The sequence below is a fragment of the Trachurus japonicus genome, chromosome 1 (genome assembly GCF_045865225.1).
Source record: "Trachurus japonicus isolate A0001 chromosome 1, Traja_1.0".
Classification (NCBI taxonomy): domain Eukaryota; kingdom Metazoa; phylum Chordata; class Actinopteri; order Carangiformes; family Carangidae; genus Trachurus; species Trachurus japonicus.
Window position 1 is genome coordinate 20,393,778 of NC_140907.1, and position 20,252 is coordinate 20,414,029.

At 43.2% G+C, this 20,252-nt stretch overlaps 2 protein-coding genes across 3 annotated transcripts in view; one reads left to right on the plus strand and one right to left on the minus strand.

Moving 5' to 3' along the window:
- LOC146991831 (uncharacterized) overlaps window positions 1–1,797 on the minus strand; it is a 38,540-nt gene extending 36,743 nt beyond the window's left edge. Inside the window, exon 1 of the mRNA XM_085779303.1 lies at window positions 1,669–1,797. The gene's annotated coding sequence lies outside the window, so the exon portion shown is untranslated. The remainder of the gene's footprint in view (window positions 1–1,668) is intronic.
- Window positions 1,798–3,484: 1,687 nt separating this feature from the next.
- Window positions 3,485–16,390, plus strand: mtmr7b (myotubularin related protein 7b). Of its 2 annotated transcripts, none has more exons than XR_015036003.1 (14): window positions 3,485–3,606; window positions 5,564–5,689; window positions 6,950–7,112; window positions 8,010–8,167; window positions 9,097–9,225; window positions 9,324–9,458; window positions 10,049–10,181; window positions 10,973–11,082; window positions 11,187–11,312; window positions 11,454–11,503; window positions 12,626–12,826; window positions 13,674–13,808; window positions 14,232–14,603; window positions 15,626–15,801. XR_015036003.1 is itself a non-coding variant. In XM_085779398.1 (14 exons), the coding sequence occupies exons 1-14, from the start codon at window positions 3,583–3,585 to the stop codon at window positions 15,974–15,976; spliced, it is 1,968 nt and encodes a 655-aa protein (XP_085635524.1). In that variant the 5' UTR covers window positions 3,485–3,582; the 3' UTR covers window positions 15,977–16,390. The 2 variants fall into 2 exon arrangements, 1 of the variants encoding a protein (XP_085635524.1); XM_085779398.1 differs by having other exon boundaries at window positions 14,232–14,358; window positions 15,626–16,390.
- Window positions 16,391–20,252: the final 3,862 nt, after the last annotated feature.

Here is a 20,252-nt window from a genome sequence, read left to right on the forward strand (position 1 = left end):
TTTCCTTTGGACAGATATAGCTCACCTGGAAAACTGACAGGCACATACAGTCACCTGTTTATTATACATATTATATAGCACAATTACCATGTGTTTGTTATTTTGCCCACTTTTTCTTATAATGGAGGTATGACGGATAAAAAAAATTTTTAAAAAAGGATAGTAGTGGGACACAGTGCAGGAGCACAGCAGATCTCACTGAAAACACTGCAGGTCTCCCGCCAACGGGAGACAAAGGTCATGTTTTGCTTCCACTGACATTGTAAATACAAACTGGCACCTGTGCACATGTACGAATGTGGATGAGTCTGTATTGTTGAGTTTGTATTGATGTGCTGTTGTGGATGAGCTTGTATTATTATTATTGTTCTTGGTGGACTGCCGAACAGAATTGCCCTCTGGGATTAATAAAGTTGATCAAATCAAATCAAATCAAATCAGGTCGGCCACTGGTTCCCAGAGTTTCAGACTCTTCCCATGTGAACAAGATCCCTGCCTGGATCCAGGACACACACACATAGATTACATTTATACTCAGGTTTCAAACTGTTAAAGCGTACACTTGCTGTAGCCAAAGGCTGCTGGGGGAACCCAAATGTTGCACTGAGCTCTTTCTCTGTGTTCTTCATGTCCCTAACTTAGTACTTTCTGTTATCTATGGTCTGTACTTTTAGTCTCTGTTGATGTTAATATCATCATTCCACCTGTACGTTTATGCACAACTCATCTCACACACAGACACACACAGAGCTGTAGCACGCCAAGGAATAGGACTGAGCTTTTTAATCCTGCCCTGCAGGATGATGCAAAGGACAACCTGTTATGTAACACTCTGAATGCTGCTGCTGCAGCAGAAATGTCCATTATGACACACTGGCAGACACACTGCTGCACACACATTCATGAACACACACTGCCACAAGCACAAGCCTGGAAATGACTATCCAGTGCCATTATTAAACACAACAGTATGTAGGCTATATGGTTTGGGCCTACACAGCTACACACAAAACAGACATGAATAACTCTATGTCCTATCAACAACTAACCTGCAACAATGAGTAGGACTTATTTCACAACTGATATGAGCTTCAATAAATAACAAAAAAAGATCAAACAAATAATATATCTACTGAAATACCACAGGTGACATGGGCTAGCTAGGCTTATTATAATGACCACATACTGTATAACCCTTTAATAGCCAGAGGCAGAGCCCTTCCTGCACACACACACACACACACACACACACACACACACACACACACACACACACACACACACACACACACACACACACTTGTACCTGTGTTCATAATGAGAAAGAGAAAATGATACAGGTATAGCTAATTAATGGTGATTGCTCAGGCCTGGGGCGTAGTCTAGCTACTGAAGATGACATTGCAACGTCATCTTTCTGCTACGACAATGTAAGGGACATAAATAATTACTGGAGAGGAGGTGACGCCAAACTACGTTTAAAAATGTGTCTGCGGTGTGACCCTACTATACTTCATTTTAGTCTAACAGTTTTAGTTTCATGATGTAAACATTACAGAAAACCAGTAGTTACTGCGATGACATCTTCATTTTTTTCAACAGTTTTCTCCAGTGCATGCTAGGCTACTACTGCTTCAGCGGGCAATTTGAAATAAAGTTGAAATTTACCTGAAATGTCACGTGCTGTTGGGTCAAAGGTATCCTATACGTCTCTGCGGACTCCTACAAAGTTAAACATTGACTCCCAGAGTTTCTCAATACACAAGCCAACATTGCATGGGTAGCTACATTTCAAGTTGAGTTTGTCCTCAGGCTGGTTGCCAATGCACCGGACAGCTGGGATATCGGACACTGTAAAGTCACACACATACACACAAACACACACACATAACGGTGAATTTGTCTGACTTACCGTTGTAGATAAATCCTGGGTCACCGCCACTGTCACCTCGATGCACCCAGACGAGGTCCTTTCACCTCCCATCACAGGTGTGTTTCATGTGTGAGCAGCAAGGTGAGCTCAGCTGTGTTTACTGCAGCAGTGCTCGGTTTGATCGGCTGAGTCACGGAGGAGCGCGTGCACTGCACACACACACCTACAGAGGCACGCACGCACACCTGAGACACGTGAGGGTAGAGACTGTAGCCTAATCCTCACACACCTCCAACTCTCCACATGTTAGAGGTGTTGGAGGAATAACAAGCAGCAGTCCACCACTTCACTCTCCTTTGTAAATGTGCAGATTACACTGCAGATAAACTTCACCTCACCTGCCAAGATTTTCATGTCTAACACTGCGATCTAGTGGCCAAATAAAGACCGACAATAATAAGGCAGTGGAGTGACAAAATAAAACACTGTCCAGATCCAGACGAATAACTGTATTTTTATTTATTTATATTTCTTCATAAATTTAGAAACATTTAAAAAAAAATACATATTTTTTTGTTGTTTGGATCATCATGTTTGGGTTGAAATAATCCTCAGATAAGGTTAGTGTCAGTCTGAAGACAGATCCACCTTATGAACAGGATTTTCAGAAACACAGATCAAAGTAAAACAATGACCAAGCATGCAGTGTGGGCCCACTGGGTAAGGTTCATTGTGTGGGACAGGGTGGGTCGGGCAACCCACACTAAACTCATGTGGGTCCGGGGTCCCACACAGGTTGGCCTACACATGGCCCTATGCCCTTTGCCCTTTGAGGCCCCTATGTTGGCTCTATGATGTGGGCAAGTCCAATGGGTTTACCCAGCAATGCCCACATGGCCCCACACGTCTCAGCCCCTGCAGGCCCCACAGCAATTTTTACCCTTTTGGGGTCCCATAAGGGTTTTCAAAAACCCTCCAAAGGACCATTGGGAGCCTTTGTTAGTCTGGGAAGCCTTTGGGCAGTAAAAATTTGGGCCCCATTTGGACCATAGTGGGGGACCCACATTATACCAGTTGCCTCATGGGCCTACAGGGCTGGGCTGCCTGCAAATGGGCCCACTTTTCTGCGTGCAATGACCCCACACTGACACTAAATGTTTCCTTCCTGGTACACGTTAACAACATGGCAAAACAAACAGGGGGGGAAATATGTAGGCCTACGCTATTTCAATAGAAACAAAAGGGCGAAAAAAATAATAAAAATAAAAATAGAAATATAATAGAAATAAAAATAACAAAATGTCTCAGGATACAAACAAAACAGTGTATGTTATGTTCCACTCTAACGTGTTTTACAAATGTGTCGGGTCAGAGGCAGGAAACGGTGGGAACAACCTGCTCATCTCGGGTTTTATTTTGAAAGGACAACCGGAGGCTGGGTGTCTTAGCGCCGTTAACGGGACAGCGGAGCGCGGGTACCAGCGTCAGTGTCGGAGACCGAGAGGGAGGACAGCGGGGCCGCCACAGACACTAGACCAGACCCGTCTCCTCCTCCTCCACGGTTCATCCGGATCCACGCAGGAAAACCATGGAGGTCGTTATCGCTGCTGACGCGACTCTGAGCCGCTGTCGGTAGAAACAGCACCGCACTTGACGCGTCGGGCTGCTCCTCTTCATCTCCTCCTCCTCCTCCATTTTGGTTGTCAGTGATGGAGCACATCCGGACGCCCAAGGTACCGACTCACGGCATCTCAGCGCCCATGACTCGGCTCTTTGTCTTTGTCCCTCCGCCGCTGTGGTTTCGCTCTGCGGTCTCACTCATTTGTTTGTTGCACGGTGCAGGATTACAAACGCGTTTGACCAGTATGCAAACATTACGTTACTTATAACTGACCAGTATGTGACTAATAACTGACCAATAACTGACTACTACTGGACCAATAATACCTGACCAGTATGTGACCACCAGTATGCAATTAGTATGTGGATAACTGACCATTATGTGACAAATAATAACTGATCAGTATGTGAACTGACCAGTAGGCTATGTGACCAGTATGAGACCAATAACTGACCAGTATGTGTACAATAACTGTATGGGACCATTAACTGACTAGTATGTGACCAGTAGGCCTATGTGAGCAGTATGTGACCTGTGTGTCCAGTATGTGACCATTAACTGACCACTAACTGACAAGTATGGGACCAATAATAACTGACCAATAACTGGCTAATACCTGACCAGTATGTGGCCAATAATAACCGACCAATATGTGACTAATAACTGACCAATACCTGACCAGTATGTGGCCAATAATAGACAACTGGCTAATACCTGACCAGTATGTGGCCAATAATAACCGACCAATATGTGACTAATAACTGACCAATACCTGACCAGTATGTGGCCAATAATAACCGACCAATATGTGACTAATAACTGACTAATACCTGACCAGTATGTGGCCAATAATAACCGACCAATATGTGACTAATAACTGACTAATAACTGACCAGTATGTGGTCAATAATAACCGACCAATATGTGACTAATAACTGACCAATACCTGACCAGTATGTGGTCAATAATAACCGACCAATATGTGACTAATAACTGACCAATACCTGACCAGTATGTGGTCAATAATAACCGACCAATATGTGACTAATAACTGACCAATACCTGACCAGTATGTGGCCAATAATAACTGACCAATATGTGACTAATAACTGACCAGTATGTGCCCAGCAGCAGGAAGCTGTCCCGTGTGGTGCTCATTCACCTGCTCAGTTAACGGCCATCCACCATATTCACGGTGACATCACAGTCTGCAGCTGACCCCGTGTGTGTGTGTGTGTGTGTGTGTGTGTGTGTGACAAATACCAGCACAAGACAAGATATAAATGTAAACCATTACAATGATGAAGTATTGTGAGGGCTGCTGCTGCTGCTGCTGCTGCTGCTGCTGCTGGACACTCTGACTGCCATCTTCCTCCTGTGTGCTGCTGCTGACCAGGCAAAGACACAATGACGGCTGGTCAGGAGGATGAACACTTTGTTTACTTCCCAGGGAAAATCCATTTGTCCATTCAGTTAATATAATGACAACAATATATTGAAGGATGCATTGCTTACTAAATGAGTTCATTCATGAGCTTACATCCTTTGGCCGAGGCGTTGTACCGTCTGGTCACTTTGAGGACAGATGATCTCCTGAAACCTCTCTGTCCTGCAGTGCAGTGAGATCAGATGTTGCCTGCTGCTGTAGCTGCTTCGCTGACAGGCTCATAATATTGTACAGAGTGGTGGTTGGTGTTGTCTGAAATGTCGTGCATCTTACGTTGCATGTGTCTCACAACAACAGTTCTGAATGAGTACAGATTAAACAGTTTGACAAGTCTCCTTGTGCCACTACTGACAGCTACTTCTGATATGTGAACCTTTCCTCCTCCTTTACATCATCAACACACGATCATCAGGGTCTGAGTGGTTGCTGTTCCTACATGCCAGAACATCATTTGTGTGTGTGTGTGTGTCACCAAATGAACCAGATTTTTATATTAGCCACTTTATAGGACAGCTTATATTACGGTGTAATGATGTAACTGTGCAGACATAATCTTTTTTTTTTTTTTTAAATGCCTATATGTTTCCGTCTCTGAGGTTTGACCTGCGTTTGTCTGTGTCAGGTGGAACATGTGCGTCTCCTGGACCGGTCCTCGGGCCAGAGGAAGCCCAGCACCGGGACACTGTACCTTTCGGCCACTCACTCCATCTTTGTCGAGAACAACCCTGAGACACGCAAGGAGACGTGGGTAAGGGAAGCACCTTGTGTCCATGATGTCCTCATGTCCATAAATATATCAACATTTATTTACCTCCCTCATATCCGACTGGCAGGCTTGTCCTATATCTCCTTCATCAACCACAGAAGTGCTTCAACAGCTCTAAGGGAAGTAAAAGAGATTTAGTGAGGGGACACCTGAGTGATTGTAAATATGACTTACAGAGAGGAGGTTTTGCAATAGTGACACTCAGATGAAAGGAAAACAGGAAGTTTAGGAAGTGCAGCTACGGTCTGCAGCTCCTCTACCTCTTACTCGACTCGCTAGTGCGCTTTTCTATGCTGTGTTGTGCTGGGGAGGAAACAGCAAGAAGAGCGACTGGACAGACTGGTGAGGAGGAGGGCCGGCTCTGATGTGGGCACAGAGCTGGACTCACTGGTAACAGTGGCCGAGAGGAGGCCCCTGGAGAAACAAAGCCCACCATCCCCTACACAACACACTCACCAGGCAGAGGAGTGCGTTCAGCGACAGGTTTCTGTCACCATCCTGCTGCACAGACAGACTGAAGAACTCTTTTGCCCCTCAGGCCATAAGACTGCACAACACTGCCCAGCTACGGCATGGGAAACAAAAATAACAAACAACTCTTTGCACAGCTACATTTGCACAGTTTTTTTCTTCCATTGCACAGTTTTATACATTATGCATATTTAATTTGGTACAGTTTTTTTTCTTTTTTCTTTCTTTATTCTATTTTTGTATTTTATTCGTAACATACATAGTTTTATATGGATACATTGTATAGTGTATATTTTTTTCTTACTTTTCTGTGTTATATTGCTCTTCTATGCCTTTATATTATATGTATGTTCACGCTACTGGATACTTGAATTTCAATGAAGTATCTCAAAGTCTAAGTCTTCGTCTAAGAAGTGATCCAAGGCACAGGGGGGTTGGGCAGTCTGCAGGGAGTTGTCCATTATTCTTCAGTGAACATTATCCAACTTAAGTGTTAGTACTCCACCACTGTGGCAGATCAGATGTCGGCCTTGTCCATCTGGACTGGAATAAATGATGAAGACGGGGTGGGGGGTCAGACTGTCTACAGACACCAACTGTGTCTATTGTACTGTATTCTACTGGAATAAATAGGTCTCATTTGTAGCAGCAGCAGCTTTTTCCTCTCCTGCCTCCTTCTCTTCATCACCACGACCTTCACTTCCCTTGTGATGGTTTTTATGTCAGAAGTGACCTGAGCAGTGTGTGTGTCTGTGTGTGTGTGTGTTCCAGGTGTTGCACAGCATGGTGGGCAGCGTGGAGAGGCTGCCTACCACTCCTGTAGGGAGCCAGCTGATCCTGCACTGTAAGGACTTCCGGGTCTTCCAAATCCTGATCCCACAGGAGAGAGACTGCGTGGACGTCCATGCCTCATTGGTCAGGTTGTCTCGACCAGGTGCGTATATGTTCGCTGATTGTATGACTGGCTCTGGCCCGTTTGCCCGTGTGTGTTCAAGGTGGTATGTTGCATTGGCACTGCAGTCAGGCAGCTGGAGGTCCCTGTTCTTCTTCAGCTGTCCCACTCTGGCTCTTTTCTTACATCACTAGTGCCAAGATGACAATTCAACTAGAAGGATCAAATTGGGGGAACAGGTTCTGTAGATATTGAACTGATGTTCTGCTGGCTATAAACATTAGAATAGAGTTTATTTATTTTCTTTGAGTGGGAAGTGTGATTGTATAAGGGTACAATCAATGTGTGTGTTACATTTCGCTGTGTTTGTTTAAAGCAGAAGTAAGTGATATATTTGTGTTAATATAAGTCTTAAATAGTTATATCTTCCGACAGCAATCACTTACATAGAGTGTTTGGTCTGAAACACGGGTCTGTCAGTCACTCTGCTCTGCTCTGAGCCGAAGAGAAAACATTTATCGTATCCTACAGTTTTTATCCAATGAGGAGAGAGAACGGCATGCAGGGCTGTGTGTGCAGCCAAGGAACGCCGTGAATGTGGCGACGTAGGGACGAGGACTGTTATGGTGCGTTCAAGGAAACTCGTATTTTTCCGACCGTGAAGTCGCACCAGTTCGATCTGGTACGAGTTCACCGGTCGGAAGTTACGAGTGGCCGTTATAGTGACTTTCACCGGTAAAACAGGTCGGAAAAACACGAGTGGGTTGCCTGGAACACTACAAAGTCGTAAGTTGTGACTTGAAGCTGTAATTTACGATTTCAAAAGCCTGCCTGGAACGCAGCATTAGCGAAAACGACCGGACCACTTACTTCTGCTTTAATGTGTTTAAAAGGTTTCATTAAAGGGTTGTCTTCTCCTCCTCGTCCTGTTTCTCGCAGAGAAGTACAGTGAGCTGTACTGCCTCTCCTTTAACCCCAGTGTGAACAAAGAGGAGAGGGAGGAGTCGTGGAACTTCATTGACCTCGTGTCCGACTACAAGAGGATGGGAGTTCCCAACAACCTGTGGGTGATGACAGCAGCCAACAGTGAATACAGGGTCAGTCTGTGTTTTAAAGAGAAAACACGACCAATTTCTCTGAAACGAGGCAGATACTGTTAAAGTGGCATTTGAAATTCACAACGCTCGACTAAAGCCTGGTACACATGAAGATTTTCTATATCTCAACAGATTTTTTATCTGTGAGAGGCCCCACACATGATAAAAGATTTTTGATTGAACAGTTTTGATCGTGTTGTGTGTGGTGTGCTATGACGACCACACACATAAAGATTTGTCTTATGAAACACTAGAGTCTTGTCGCCCACGCCAGAAATCTCGCATGATCAAACGTGATCTGACGTACTTTTAATTTTGCTTTGTTGATGGTAGCCATGGAGACGGTTTGTTATGCTTCATGTTCTTCAGTCAGCTCGCTTCTTTATAGGCTACATTCAATTCCCTGTCACAATACGCGTAGTCATTGGCTCGGGATTTCCGGCTTCTCCCACACACAAGATGACTTTTTTTTTTAAGTATATTTTTTTGTGCTTTTTATTACCTTTAATTGATAGCACAGTGGAGAGAGAGACAGGAAACGGGGAAGCAGAGAAGGGGGAATGACGTTCAGGAAAGGGCTGCCCGAGGACTGTAGCCTCAACATGGGGCGGCAGCTCTACCAAGTGAGCTGAACACCGTCCCACACAAGACGACTATTGATCGTAATGATTGCTAAATATGATTGTAAATATTGAACAGGTTTAACATTTACGAATGTCGGCCCCGACCATTTTCTAAGCAGATCGTCGGGAGAAATTGACTCTTAACACACCTCACACCACAGGAGAATCTTGTAGAATAATCTTAAGAGCCACCGGATAATCGGGCGATTTCTGTCCTTGGTCGGAAGGGGCCAGATCATCTCTATGTGCGTAGCAGGCTTACCTCAGGGTCTCATCGTCTATGAAAACGCCTCTCTTCCCCTTCAGGTGTGTGACTCCTACCCCTCCGAGCTGTTTGTCCCAAAGTCCGCCACACCCAACATCATTGTGGGCAGCTCAAGGTTCAGGAGTCGAGGACGATTTCCTGCTCTGTCCTACTTCCACCAGGACACACTGGTGAGTGACACACACACACACACACACACACATGGAGCTTACAATGATGATGATCATGATGGTGGTGATGATGACGATGATGCTTTATCGCTCAACAGGCCGCAGTGTGTCGGTGTAGTCAACCTCTCTCAGGCTTCAGTGGACGCTGTCAGGAGGACGAGATGATGCTTCAAGCTGTGATGAAGTCCAACCCCGGCAGTGACCACATCTACGTGGTGGACACCCGGCCGAAGGTAACACACACCACTGACACACACACAGTCACCCACAGACCAACACAGCCACGGAAAATAATACAAATACACAATAGGCAGGGCAAGGCAGATTTATTTATATAGCGCATTTCATACCAAGGGGCAACACAATGTGCTTTACATAAAAACAAAACATTTAACAGTAAGAACTGGAAACGGAAAAAAAAATATTACTGTAAAACATACATTTTTTAAAAATGAAAATAAAACCAAAAATAGTGAACATTGGAAACACTAAACATACAATTTAAAGCAAGAAAAAATAATGAGGGGCGATGCGTGGCGCAGAGGTTAAGGCGGCCACCCCATGTAGAGGCTACAGTCCTCAGCGCAGGCGTCCCCGGTTCGAATCCCGCGTCGGGCAGACCTTTCCTGCATGTCATTCCCCCTCTCTCTGCCTCCACCTTTCCTGTCTATCTCACTGTGTGCTGTCGAATAAAGGCAAAAATGCCAAAAAAATATACTTTAAAAAAAAAAAAAGAAAAAATAATGAAAGTACAGGAAAAAGAGAGAGAGAAAAAAAAATAAGCAGAAAATATTCACATACGTGTGTGTGTGTGTGTGTCCAGTTGAATGCCATGGCCAACCGAGCAGCAGGTAAAGGTTACGAGAACGAGGACCACTACACCAACATCAAGCTACAATTCATCGGCATTGAGAATATCCATGTGATGAGGAGCAGCCAGCAGAAGATCGTCGACAGTAAGGAGTGTGTGTGTGTGTGTGTGTGAGAGAGAGAGAGAGAGAGAGAGAGAGAGAGAGAGAGAGTACAGAGGTAATCTGAGGCCCTGTTCAGATCTGCATTAATGTCCAGTGATCCTATCACCAATGTTCAACTCAAAGTACATCAGTTCTTTGTTCAGTGTCAGTTCAGTGTTGTAAAATGCGTCTCCAGTGACCACTTCTGATCAGATCTCACTTCATCACTTTAAATGCAAATCAATAGATATGTGTTGCTGTCTATAACCGATCAACAGACAGGTCCATTATCATTGTGTGTACCAGTATGTGGATTATATGGTTGAGCAAATTGTTGCGGTGTGCACAACCCTACAAAGAAACATGGTTTTATCCACTTAGAACAGTAAAATGTGCATTTACAATCATTATCATAGTATCCAATTAATATTATATAAACATATTATGTAAATAGTAAACTGTTTCTGTAATAAAATGCAATGATGGGACTAATAAGACTGTGGCAGAGCCTCAGAGGACATCAGTGGAGTAGTTGGTCATTGTGGTCAGGAAGCATTTGTATTCACACTGCTAACAGAGCGTTGACACGCGGGGTCTAAAGTCTAGACCACCTCTGCATCTGATCTCAAGTGCCTGGGGTGTGTTCACACCTGTATTTAGAGGTGACCACTTGTGATCTGATCACATGAGATAGATGTGAATAACCAGGTCTGAACAGGCCTCAAAGAGAAGAGCTGCTGTCAGTGAACTCCTCTCATAGTCTCATAGTTTGTCCTCCTGTTTTGCTCCGGCAGTGGGTGAGATGCGAGCTCCCTCCATGACGGACTTCCTGTGGGGTCTGGAGAACTCAGGTTGGCTCAAGCACATTAAAGCCGTACTGGATGCTGGAGTCTTCATAGCCAGGGTGTGTACACACACACACACACACACACACACAATACATTTTGATATGTTACACCTGCTTGTCTACACCTTTCCTCTGACCCCCCCCCTCCCGTCTCGCTCCAGGCCGTGGCTGATGAAGGTGTCAGTGTCCTGGTCCACTGCTCAGACGGCTGGGACCGGACCGCCCAGGCCTGCTCTGTGGCCAGTATACTGCTGGACCCCCACTACAGGACCATCAAAGGACTGATGGTAACACACACACACACACACGCCATGACAATCTCAGTTCTTATCTTTGTTTAATCCTGTTCCTGTCTGATGTTACTCCTCTTCCTCACTCTTTGCTCCTCTTTTACAATCTTCATCCCTTCTCTTCCTCCTCTCTTCTAGGTGCTGATAGAGAAAGACTGGGTTTCCTTTGGACACAAGTTCTCCCACAGGTCGGTAACCGCATGGATTTTATCTTGACACATGTGACTTCATGAATGTGAGACAGTGACGTGTCCCTTCAGAATAAGAGCATGAGGCTGATATGACGTCTGTATTTAGAGAAGACCCGAGGCCTCATTTACAAACACAAACATTACAAAAACGTCATCTTCCACACTCAAGTTCGGATGCACGAAGAATGAAATCAACATGAGCTGATTCCACGTGTTCCTTCTTGCCAGCTTCATGACTGTCTTCTATTGGTTCCAGTCAACTGGCAACAATTGATATGCAGTGAAACTACTAACATCTAGAACAAATGTATAATAAATGACCACTTGCAAAAACACATCCACATGTTTATAATTAAATAAATGGGCAAAAAGGTGCAGAGGTGCAATGGATGGATCACCTGGGGAACACTTCATGACCTGATGAAGGATGAATGAGACCGATACAGAGAGATCCTGACAGAAAATCTGATCCAGAGTCCAGGAGATCAGAGACTGGAACAACAGTTCTCCTTTCAGCAAAGAGCCACGACGACACGAGAGAGTCTTGAGGACCAGTTGCCCTCTGGAGCTGACTAATAGGGATGTCACGATTACAAATTTTCTTGGTACGATTATTGTCAAAGAAATAATCACGGTATTGCGATTATCACGATTATTATGCATTAATGAATTTCACAACACTATGAATGTGTAAAATCAAATATAGTCAAAATATAATTACATTACTCATTGTTTACACAAAATATTTAAAGTATCTAATAATATAAGACCAATTATTAACCGCCCAGGGGAAGCATTTGAAATATTCAGGTCATAAATTGTCATCTATACCAAATATTTACGTTTATCTCAATCGTTTTTTTGATTTATTTGGGGTTTTTTAAAAATACAAATGACACGCTAACATTTAAATTCCGACCAATTCAATGTGACGTTAGTTAAATGGACCAGTATCTGAGCATTTACCTATATTTTGGTGCACATCTGCCGATATAGTTCTCTATTTTTTGGGAAGTGACGGTATTTAGGAACCTTTACGATAAATTAATTATACCACGATTAATTTTGAAAACAAGTAATTGTGACATCCCTACTGACTAACCATCCCTGTACCTGCAGATACGCCCACCTGGATGGAGATCCCAAGGAGGTCTCCCCCGTCATCGATCAGTTCCTAGAGTGTGTGTGGCAGCTGTCAGAACAGTTCCCATGTGCCTTCGAGTTCAACGAGCGCTTCCTCATCGCCATACACACACACGTCTACTCCTGTCAGTATGGGACCTTCCTGGGCAACTGTGAGAGGGAACGCAGGGACATGAAGTAAGAAACTCCTTAATGCAGCTGCTGTTAGTATTTTAATACAACAATCTGTGACACTGGAGAGGAGTGATGAACCTACAGAGAACGATCTGCTGAATCATGACAGCTAACAGTTAGCATACTAACTCAGGGTATCCGCGGGGTCTTGAAAAGTATTAAAAGGTGATAAATTAATTTTGGGAAAATTAAGACCCTTAAAAAGTATTAAAAAGTCTTTTCACGACTTTATAAAGTCTTAAATTTTGAAGGTATTTTTTCTGAATTAGCCTAGCTGTCCAAGAGTTTGAGTCCTAAAAAACATTGTGAAAGTGTGTGAATTTATTCATTTTATTAAAAAACAAAGATGAGATGAACCGGTACATAAAAAAGAAAAGAAGATTGTTTTTTGAGAGTGGAGCAATGTATTTTTTTTTTTATTATAAACTTTGCCTTTTATTTATTATCCTAGCCTATTTTGAATACTGTTGTAGCATAGTGGTCTATAGTCTTTATCACAAACTAGAACTGTTAAGTTAAAAGTGTCACTGATGTAAATGGTAACAACTTGAAGTGGCGGTGAGGTACTGAAAAATATTGAGAAGGTCTTGAAAAAGTCTTAAAAAAGTATTAGAATTAACTTCAAGATTCCTGTATATACCCTGTAACTATATGTACATACATACATACATGATAGATGGATACACTAAGCAGATATCTGATACAGATCTATGCATTTCTCTAGGGGATTAATAAAGTAGACATCTAGCTATTTGTCTGTAACCAACCAGTGCTCATCTCTCTAGATGCTTTTTTTTCTCAGTGACATAAATTTGCTGACTGTATTTTTTGTGTGTGTGTGTTTGTGTAGACTTCGTGAACGGACTCACTCTCTGTGGCCGCGCCTCTGGAAGGACAGAGCTAACTACACCAACCCTCTCTACAAGGCCGAGCTGAGCCAAAGTCAGGGCATCCTGAGACCTAACACCACCCCCTACTGCTTCAAGTGAGTCTCTGCAGCAAACACAGCCCACACATCTGCAGCTGTAGCCTGTGATACATATGTTTGACTATTACAGTAAAAAGACAAAACAACCACAGTTGCTCATGGGTTAAGGTTCATTGCAATATGAAGATATAATAATATACAATAGTGCATAAATATATATTTTATATTTTAAATGTCACTCCTGTAATACAAAAGTTAGTTTTACTGATGCTGTCACAAACTATTTGTTTGGGGCATCGTATAGCTCACTGGGTTTAGCAGGCGCCCCATATACAGAGGCCCCGGTTCAGTTCCCCTGGTGGCCCTTTGCTGCATGTCATTCTGCGTCTCCATTTCTTCAATTGTCCAATCAATTAAAGGCGAAAAGACCCCCAGAATACTTTTTAAAAACAAACATTTGTTTTCCCTGCTGGTCTCCAGAATGTGGAAAGGTCTCTACAACCACATGGAGAAGTCATTGCCTCCCAGCCAGTCACCTGTCGACTTCCTGTCTGCTGTGAGGGAGGAGTCCCAGCAGTTGGAGGAGGAGCTGACCAATCACCAGGAGGTACCGCCAGGAGGAACCGCCCACCACCACCCGGGCTCCAGAGAAGGCATACAACACACAAAGACACACCCCCATCACCTCAGGTCAACAACAGGCCAGACCAACATCAGTCCAGATCAACGACAGTCCAAATCTAGATAAAACACATCCAGGTTTTGATTACTGGATCTACACCACATTGTACACAGTCACAGATCTCAACTCCAAAAAACCTGCCTCTTTTACAGGATCCATCACTTAATAATGTAATCTCATCTTCTCGTCCACATACCATCATTCCACCAAGTCTTGTACGAATAAGTTCAGCAGTTTTTATATAATAATATATAAAATAACAGACAGCTAGGTGGGGAGGGAGACGGTCAGACAGACACAAAGAGAGACAGATATTCAGACAGAGGTACAGAGTGAGACTGTCAGACAAACAGAGAGAGAGACATAGAGCAAGACAGACAAACAGGCAGACAGAAAGACAGTTGAAGAGACAGACTGACAGACAAAACGACAGTAAAAGATTAAAGGGATAGTTCACCCAAAATTCAAATTTCACTCATTATCTACTCACCCTCATGTCGACTAAGGGCTGGGAGAAGTTTCAGAGTCCTCCGTGCCTTCTCTGAGTTACAGGGGGGCTCAGCGCAGCAGTATTTGTCCATATAATGGTTGCGAACGGAGCTCACTTTTCTTCGTCCAAACACACACCAAAAAACATCCAAATACCTCCATACTGCTCGTCTGTAATGTCCCTCTTGTATTGAAGCCCCGACATGAGAAATTGTTCCGAAAAGAATTTAATAAGTCTATATTTCAAGCTTGTTTGTAGCGGAAGCTCCCAGTGTCTCAGTTCACTGCTCTTCCTGTGTCAGTGCAAATCTCGCGTGATTTGCACTGACCGGCGGAACAATTTCTCATGTCGGGGCTTCAATACAAGAGGGACATTACAGATGAGCAGTATGGAGGTATTTGGATGTTTTTTGGTGTGTCTTTTTGGACGAAGAAAAGTGAGCTCCGTTCGCAGCCGTCATATGGACAAATACTGCTGCGCAGACCCCCCGTAACTCAGAGAAGCCACGGAGGACTTCTCACAGCCCTTAGTCGACATGAGGGTGAGTAGATAATGAGTGAAATTTGAATTTTGGGTGAACTATCCCTTTAACAAAAAGGACAGATTGTCTGAGTGAAGTGCAACGATGTCATGAGGCTGCAGACGTGACGTGCTGCTGCTGTGACCAGTTCCTGAACGCTCCTGTGTCTCTGTCCTTTGTAGAGGATATCAGTCCTGACAGGGCGGCCAATCACATGGGAGAAGATTGATGTTCCGAGGAGGAGGAGGAGGACCACCCACCTGCCGCAGAGACACTGTGGGCCGGACCCACCCACCATTTACACAGACCCAATCACCAGCTCTGCACAGGACACCGGTCGTCAAGCAGCCAATCAGAAGGCTCAGGCCAAGAAGAACCCCGCTCTCAACCTGCAGATCGAGCCACAACCACCGCTAAAGAGTCACGACCTCGAGGACCTGTCCGCCTGCAGCGACCTGGAGTCGGGCGTAGCCGACCTCAGCAGCCGCTCGTCCAGCAGCGGGGATTACGCCAAGGACCCGGACTTGGAATGAGGGATGCCTGTGCTGCTACAAAAACAGGGTAAAAGCGACTGAAGAAATGACAAGAGTTCTACAAATATTTATTTAAACAGCTGGAGAGGAAGAGGAGGATTAAAGGGATGGATCAGGGTTTCTGACAAAGGGTTGAGGGAGGTGGTCGTATACAGACGGCACATTAGCTGAAGTAGATTCTGATCAGAGTGGCAGGGCCATGAGAAAAAACATGTTTTAGACACAATTGAAAATGAGCACTGACACAAATATATTGGTTTAAATGTTCACTGTATTCCTCATGTACAAGCGAAGCTACATAGTGCACTGTGTTAGCGAACAGCTGCAGGTCAGCTGAGTGAATCAGACAGCAGCGTGATACAGGAGGACGCTCTGTAGATGTGCTTGTACGTAGGAATGCAGTGATTCAGTGGTTGAAAAAAATGCAGTGCCAAAAGAAAGTGTTGTTTTCACAGGAAGATGCTGGAAACTGCTGGAAATATTGTATGTAAATAATATTGGATTCTTGTTTCACAGGCATTTTAAGTGTTGCTCAGACCTCCTAACTGGAAGTCTGCTGATGATAATATCTTTGTAACCAGGGCGTCATTGAAAAAGAGAGCCTGCTCTCAATTGGCTTCCCTGAATAGATAAAGGTTTGAAATGAAATGAAAAGAATCTACTGCAGGTCATGTGCCGTCTATTTATGACTACCTTACACATTGAAAAACCCAAACTGTTCCTTTAAAGATGGAAACTGAGTTTCTTATGTTTTCTGTCTTATTAAAGGGAGAAACATCAGTTTTCCTGCATTTTAATTTGAGAGGATGTTTTTTATACATGACATTGTTTTTATTGTTGTTTTATATTTAGTTTCAGGGATGAACTGTTACTGTGATACACATGGTTCAGGACAGCAAAGTTCAATGTGTCTGCATAGTTGAAATGCTTCATTCCCCCCCCCCCATCATAGTTACACTATGATGAGGTTCTGTACATCATATCATAAAGATAATGCTGAGTCATGTCACATCATGCCTCACCATTATGATCCCGGTCCAGTCTGCACCCAGTCAGGTGTGAGGGCCTGTGAGTGAGTTCAGCACTACAGTAGTAATATACTTATAGTTACATAGATATAATTAGTGTCTACAGGGACCAGGGCTGTGCAGATGTGTGTACTTCTAGAAACTGGATCTGCTGCTACAGACAAACATGAGGTCTTAACACTGGAACTGGACCCAGACTCAGATGAAGCTTTTTGTCTTTGAACCTCTTCTTAAACCACATCGGTCCATAAAACCTGCCCCCGATGGTCCACATGCAGGTTTTCAGTTCGGTTCCTCCGCTCTGATGGAGTCACAGTGACAGATTCAGTCTGAACTCTTTATGCTTAAGTGTGAAATACATTTTTGTGTAGCAGTGTGTAACATGACGTGATGATATTTATCCTGTTGAACTTGTCACATGTTGTTCCAGGTGTTGTCAGGATACAGAGCCCTCTTACTGCAAGTGCTGCGAGGTGGTATTTTACATATCTTGTGCGCGCTACATAAAATAAAACACCACCTGGCAATGACTTCAGGGGCTCTGTAGTCATGGAGACCATGTCCAACTGATATTTTGGTGCGGTTGCTAAAGAAGCACAGATTAACTACAGCTAGCTACACAGGTGATTCCTAATACAGATCAGCTGATTAGACTGCACACACACATAATCACTCAGAAACACAGATAAGCAAATGCATACACACACTCACACACACATTTACCTGGTAGCAGCAAACCGACATCCCAGCAGCACAGGTCATCCAGTTATCATTGCAGTTAGGCCCCAGCTGTTCCTTCAACTATGTAGTTTAGCTATGAGGGAAGACAAACACTCAGATCTAGAGTCATTCAGCTTCTTTCTACACATTCTTACTTTCCTGTAAAAAAAATTAATTCACTTAGATCTGGCCTTAAAAATTAGGAACTCCACAGCTTCATTTGTTTTTTCCCATTCAACCTTCTGTCACTGCTTTTACCTTTTTTTTCTTTCTCTTTCCCTTTTTTCCAATGTCTTCATATGACTTCAGCTGTTTCTGCCAGCAACTTAAAGTCATTAACACGATTTGTCTTCAGCTTGGGAATCAGCAGCTCTCCCCATGAGACTTCTGCACAAAATGGCATTTCATTTTCCAGTCAGAACGACTGTCCCTGAATCAGCCATGAGCAGAACGTCCGACTGACTGTGGGTCTCTGTGAACAGCTGATCTGTTACTGTATTTAAAGCTCCAGTTGTTTTACCACTGGTAAAGATTCACTTGCTACAATAATGGGACTGGAGAGGCACAGGTGTTGTGTGGTCCACTTTTGTGAGACTTTTCGGATTTGTGTCGTGGATACAGGACTTGACTTGGACCTTTACCCAGCAAAGAGAGACAGAGAGAGAGGAGATAAACCCCAGTGGTCCATCAGCTGGTTCTCTGACTGACTGACAAGAGGGACCATGTCAAACCAGCGTCACTGACCGAGGCTCTGGATCTCCGCTCCCTCTCATACATGTCCCTGTAGCCCGTGGTGTGTGGTGTATGTGTGTGTTGTGTATTCAGTGATGTGTCAATAAAAAACACAGTTAAAGGGAACAGAAGTGTAACACACCGAGTCTGAAGTTTCCTTCAACATCACATTGAGATGGGATGTCGTATAGTTCAGTTGGTTGAGCAGGCGCCCCATGTACATAGGCTACAGTCTTCTGTCTGCCCATTTCCTGTCTCTCTCCAACTGTTCGGTCAATTACAAGCATAAATGCCACCCGCCCACAAAAAAACCCAAATCAAATCAAATAGGAATGTCGCGATTATACATTTTCTTGACACGATTATCACGATTAATATGCTTTAATTAATTTCACAACACTATGAATGTGTAAAAGCAAATACAGTCAAAATATAATTACATTACTCATACGTTTACACAAAATATTTCAAGTATCTATTAATAAAGGAACAATTATTAATCCCTAGAGGAAATGTTTGAAATATTCAGGTCATAAATTGTCATCTATACCAAATGTTAACATTTTTTAAATTGTTTATTGTTTTGTTTTGTTTTATTTTAAATTACAAATGACACCCTAACATTTAAATTCCTACTAAATCAATGTTACGTTAGGTAAATGGTGAAGGAAGAAAAAAGCAGTCACTCAACTCATAGCCTTGATGTAGAAAAAGTATATATAATTTATTAAAAAAGGACCGACGTTTCGACCTCACACAGGTCTTCCTCAGGGTGTACTGGCACAGGACACTGATGAGGGGATAAATAGGTACAGGTGTGTGGGGCTCGAGGGGGGCGTGTCCATCCACAGTCGAGCCAAGACAATATCAGTATAAACAGGGTAACCTCATCACTTATTATCACAATGTATGCCACCAACAATAATATAACAAATATATAGAAAATCTTATGGACACCACCATAATGTGGTGCCAAAAAAATTCAAAAAGTTCAAAAAGTACAGCCACAACACAAAATACATAAAATTGTATGCAAAAATGTCTATGTAGGCTACGAGACCCAATCGAATGAAAGGGATGAATAACAATTAGTAGGAAAAGGTGTCTGCTATAAACGATATAGAAACTGTGGAGAAATATGAGAAAACAAAACTCCAGAGGGTAAATAAAGTATCTAGCAGAACCAAAAAACGACGTTGAGCATGTATTGTCAAGTACAGTCAACAAAATGCACAGTCAGAAAAAGGGAGGGTCAAAAACGTTACGTTAGGTAAATGGACCAGTATCTGTGCATTAACCTTAATCTTTATGATCAATTAATTGTGCCATTTAATACCACAATTAATTGTGAGTAATCATGACATCCCTAAAATCAAATTAAATCAAATCACACTGAGATAAAACAGCCTCACACTAAACCATTTCAATACAAACTGAACAGTTTAACCTTGAAGGAGGATTTACTGCAGGACTGCTGAATTACATCAGCTTTAGCTACATGTTGTAGTGTATAGTAGTGTTGTATTATAGTTTTGCTCCAGCACCTTAAACTCTCTGATGCTTTTAGACTTTCAGTGACTCAGCTGTTTTTGTTTTGTCGTTGCTGTGCCTTGCATCAACAGAGCAGCTTCCTGCATCCCTGTACGTAGCCTTGAGCATTAATAGGCTGTTACTCATAGTAACTGCAAGTGCAACCAATGAGAGTCAAAGTAGCACATTTTAAATTAATTTATTTTATTGCAAACAAAAAAAGCAATGACACTTAGAATAGGAACATATTGATCATTTCCACTGAT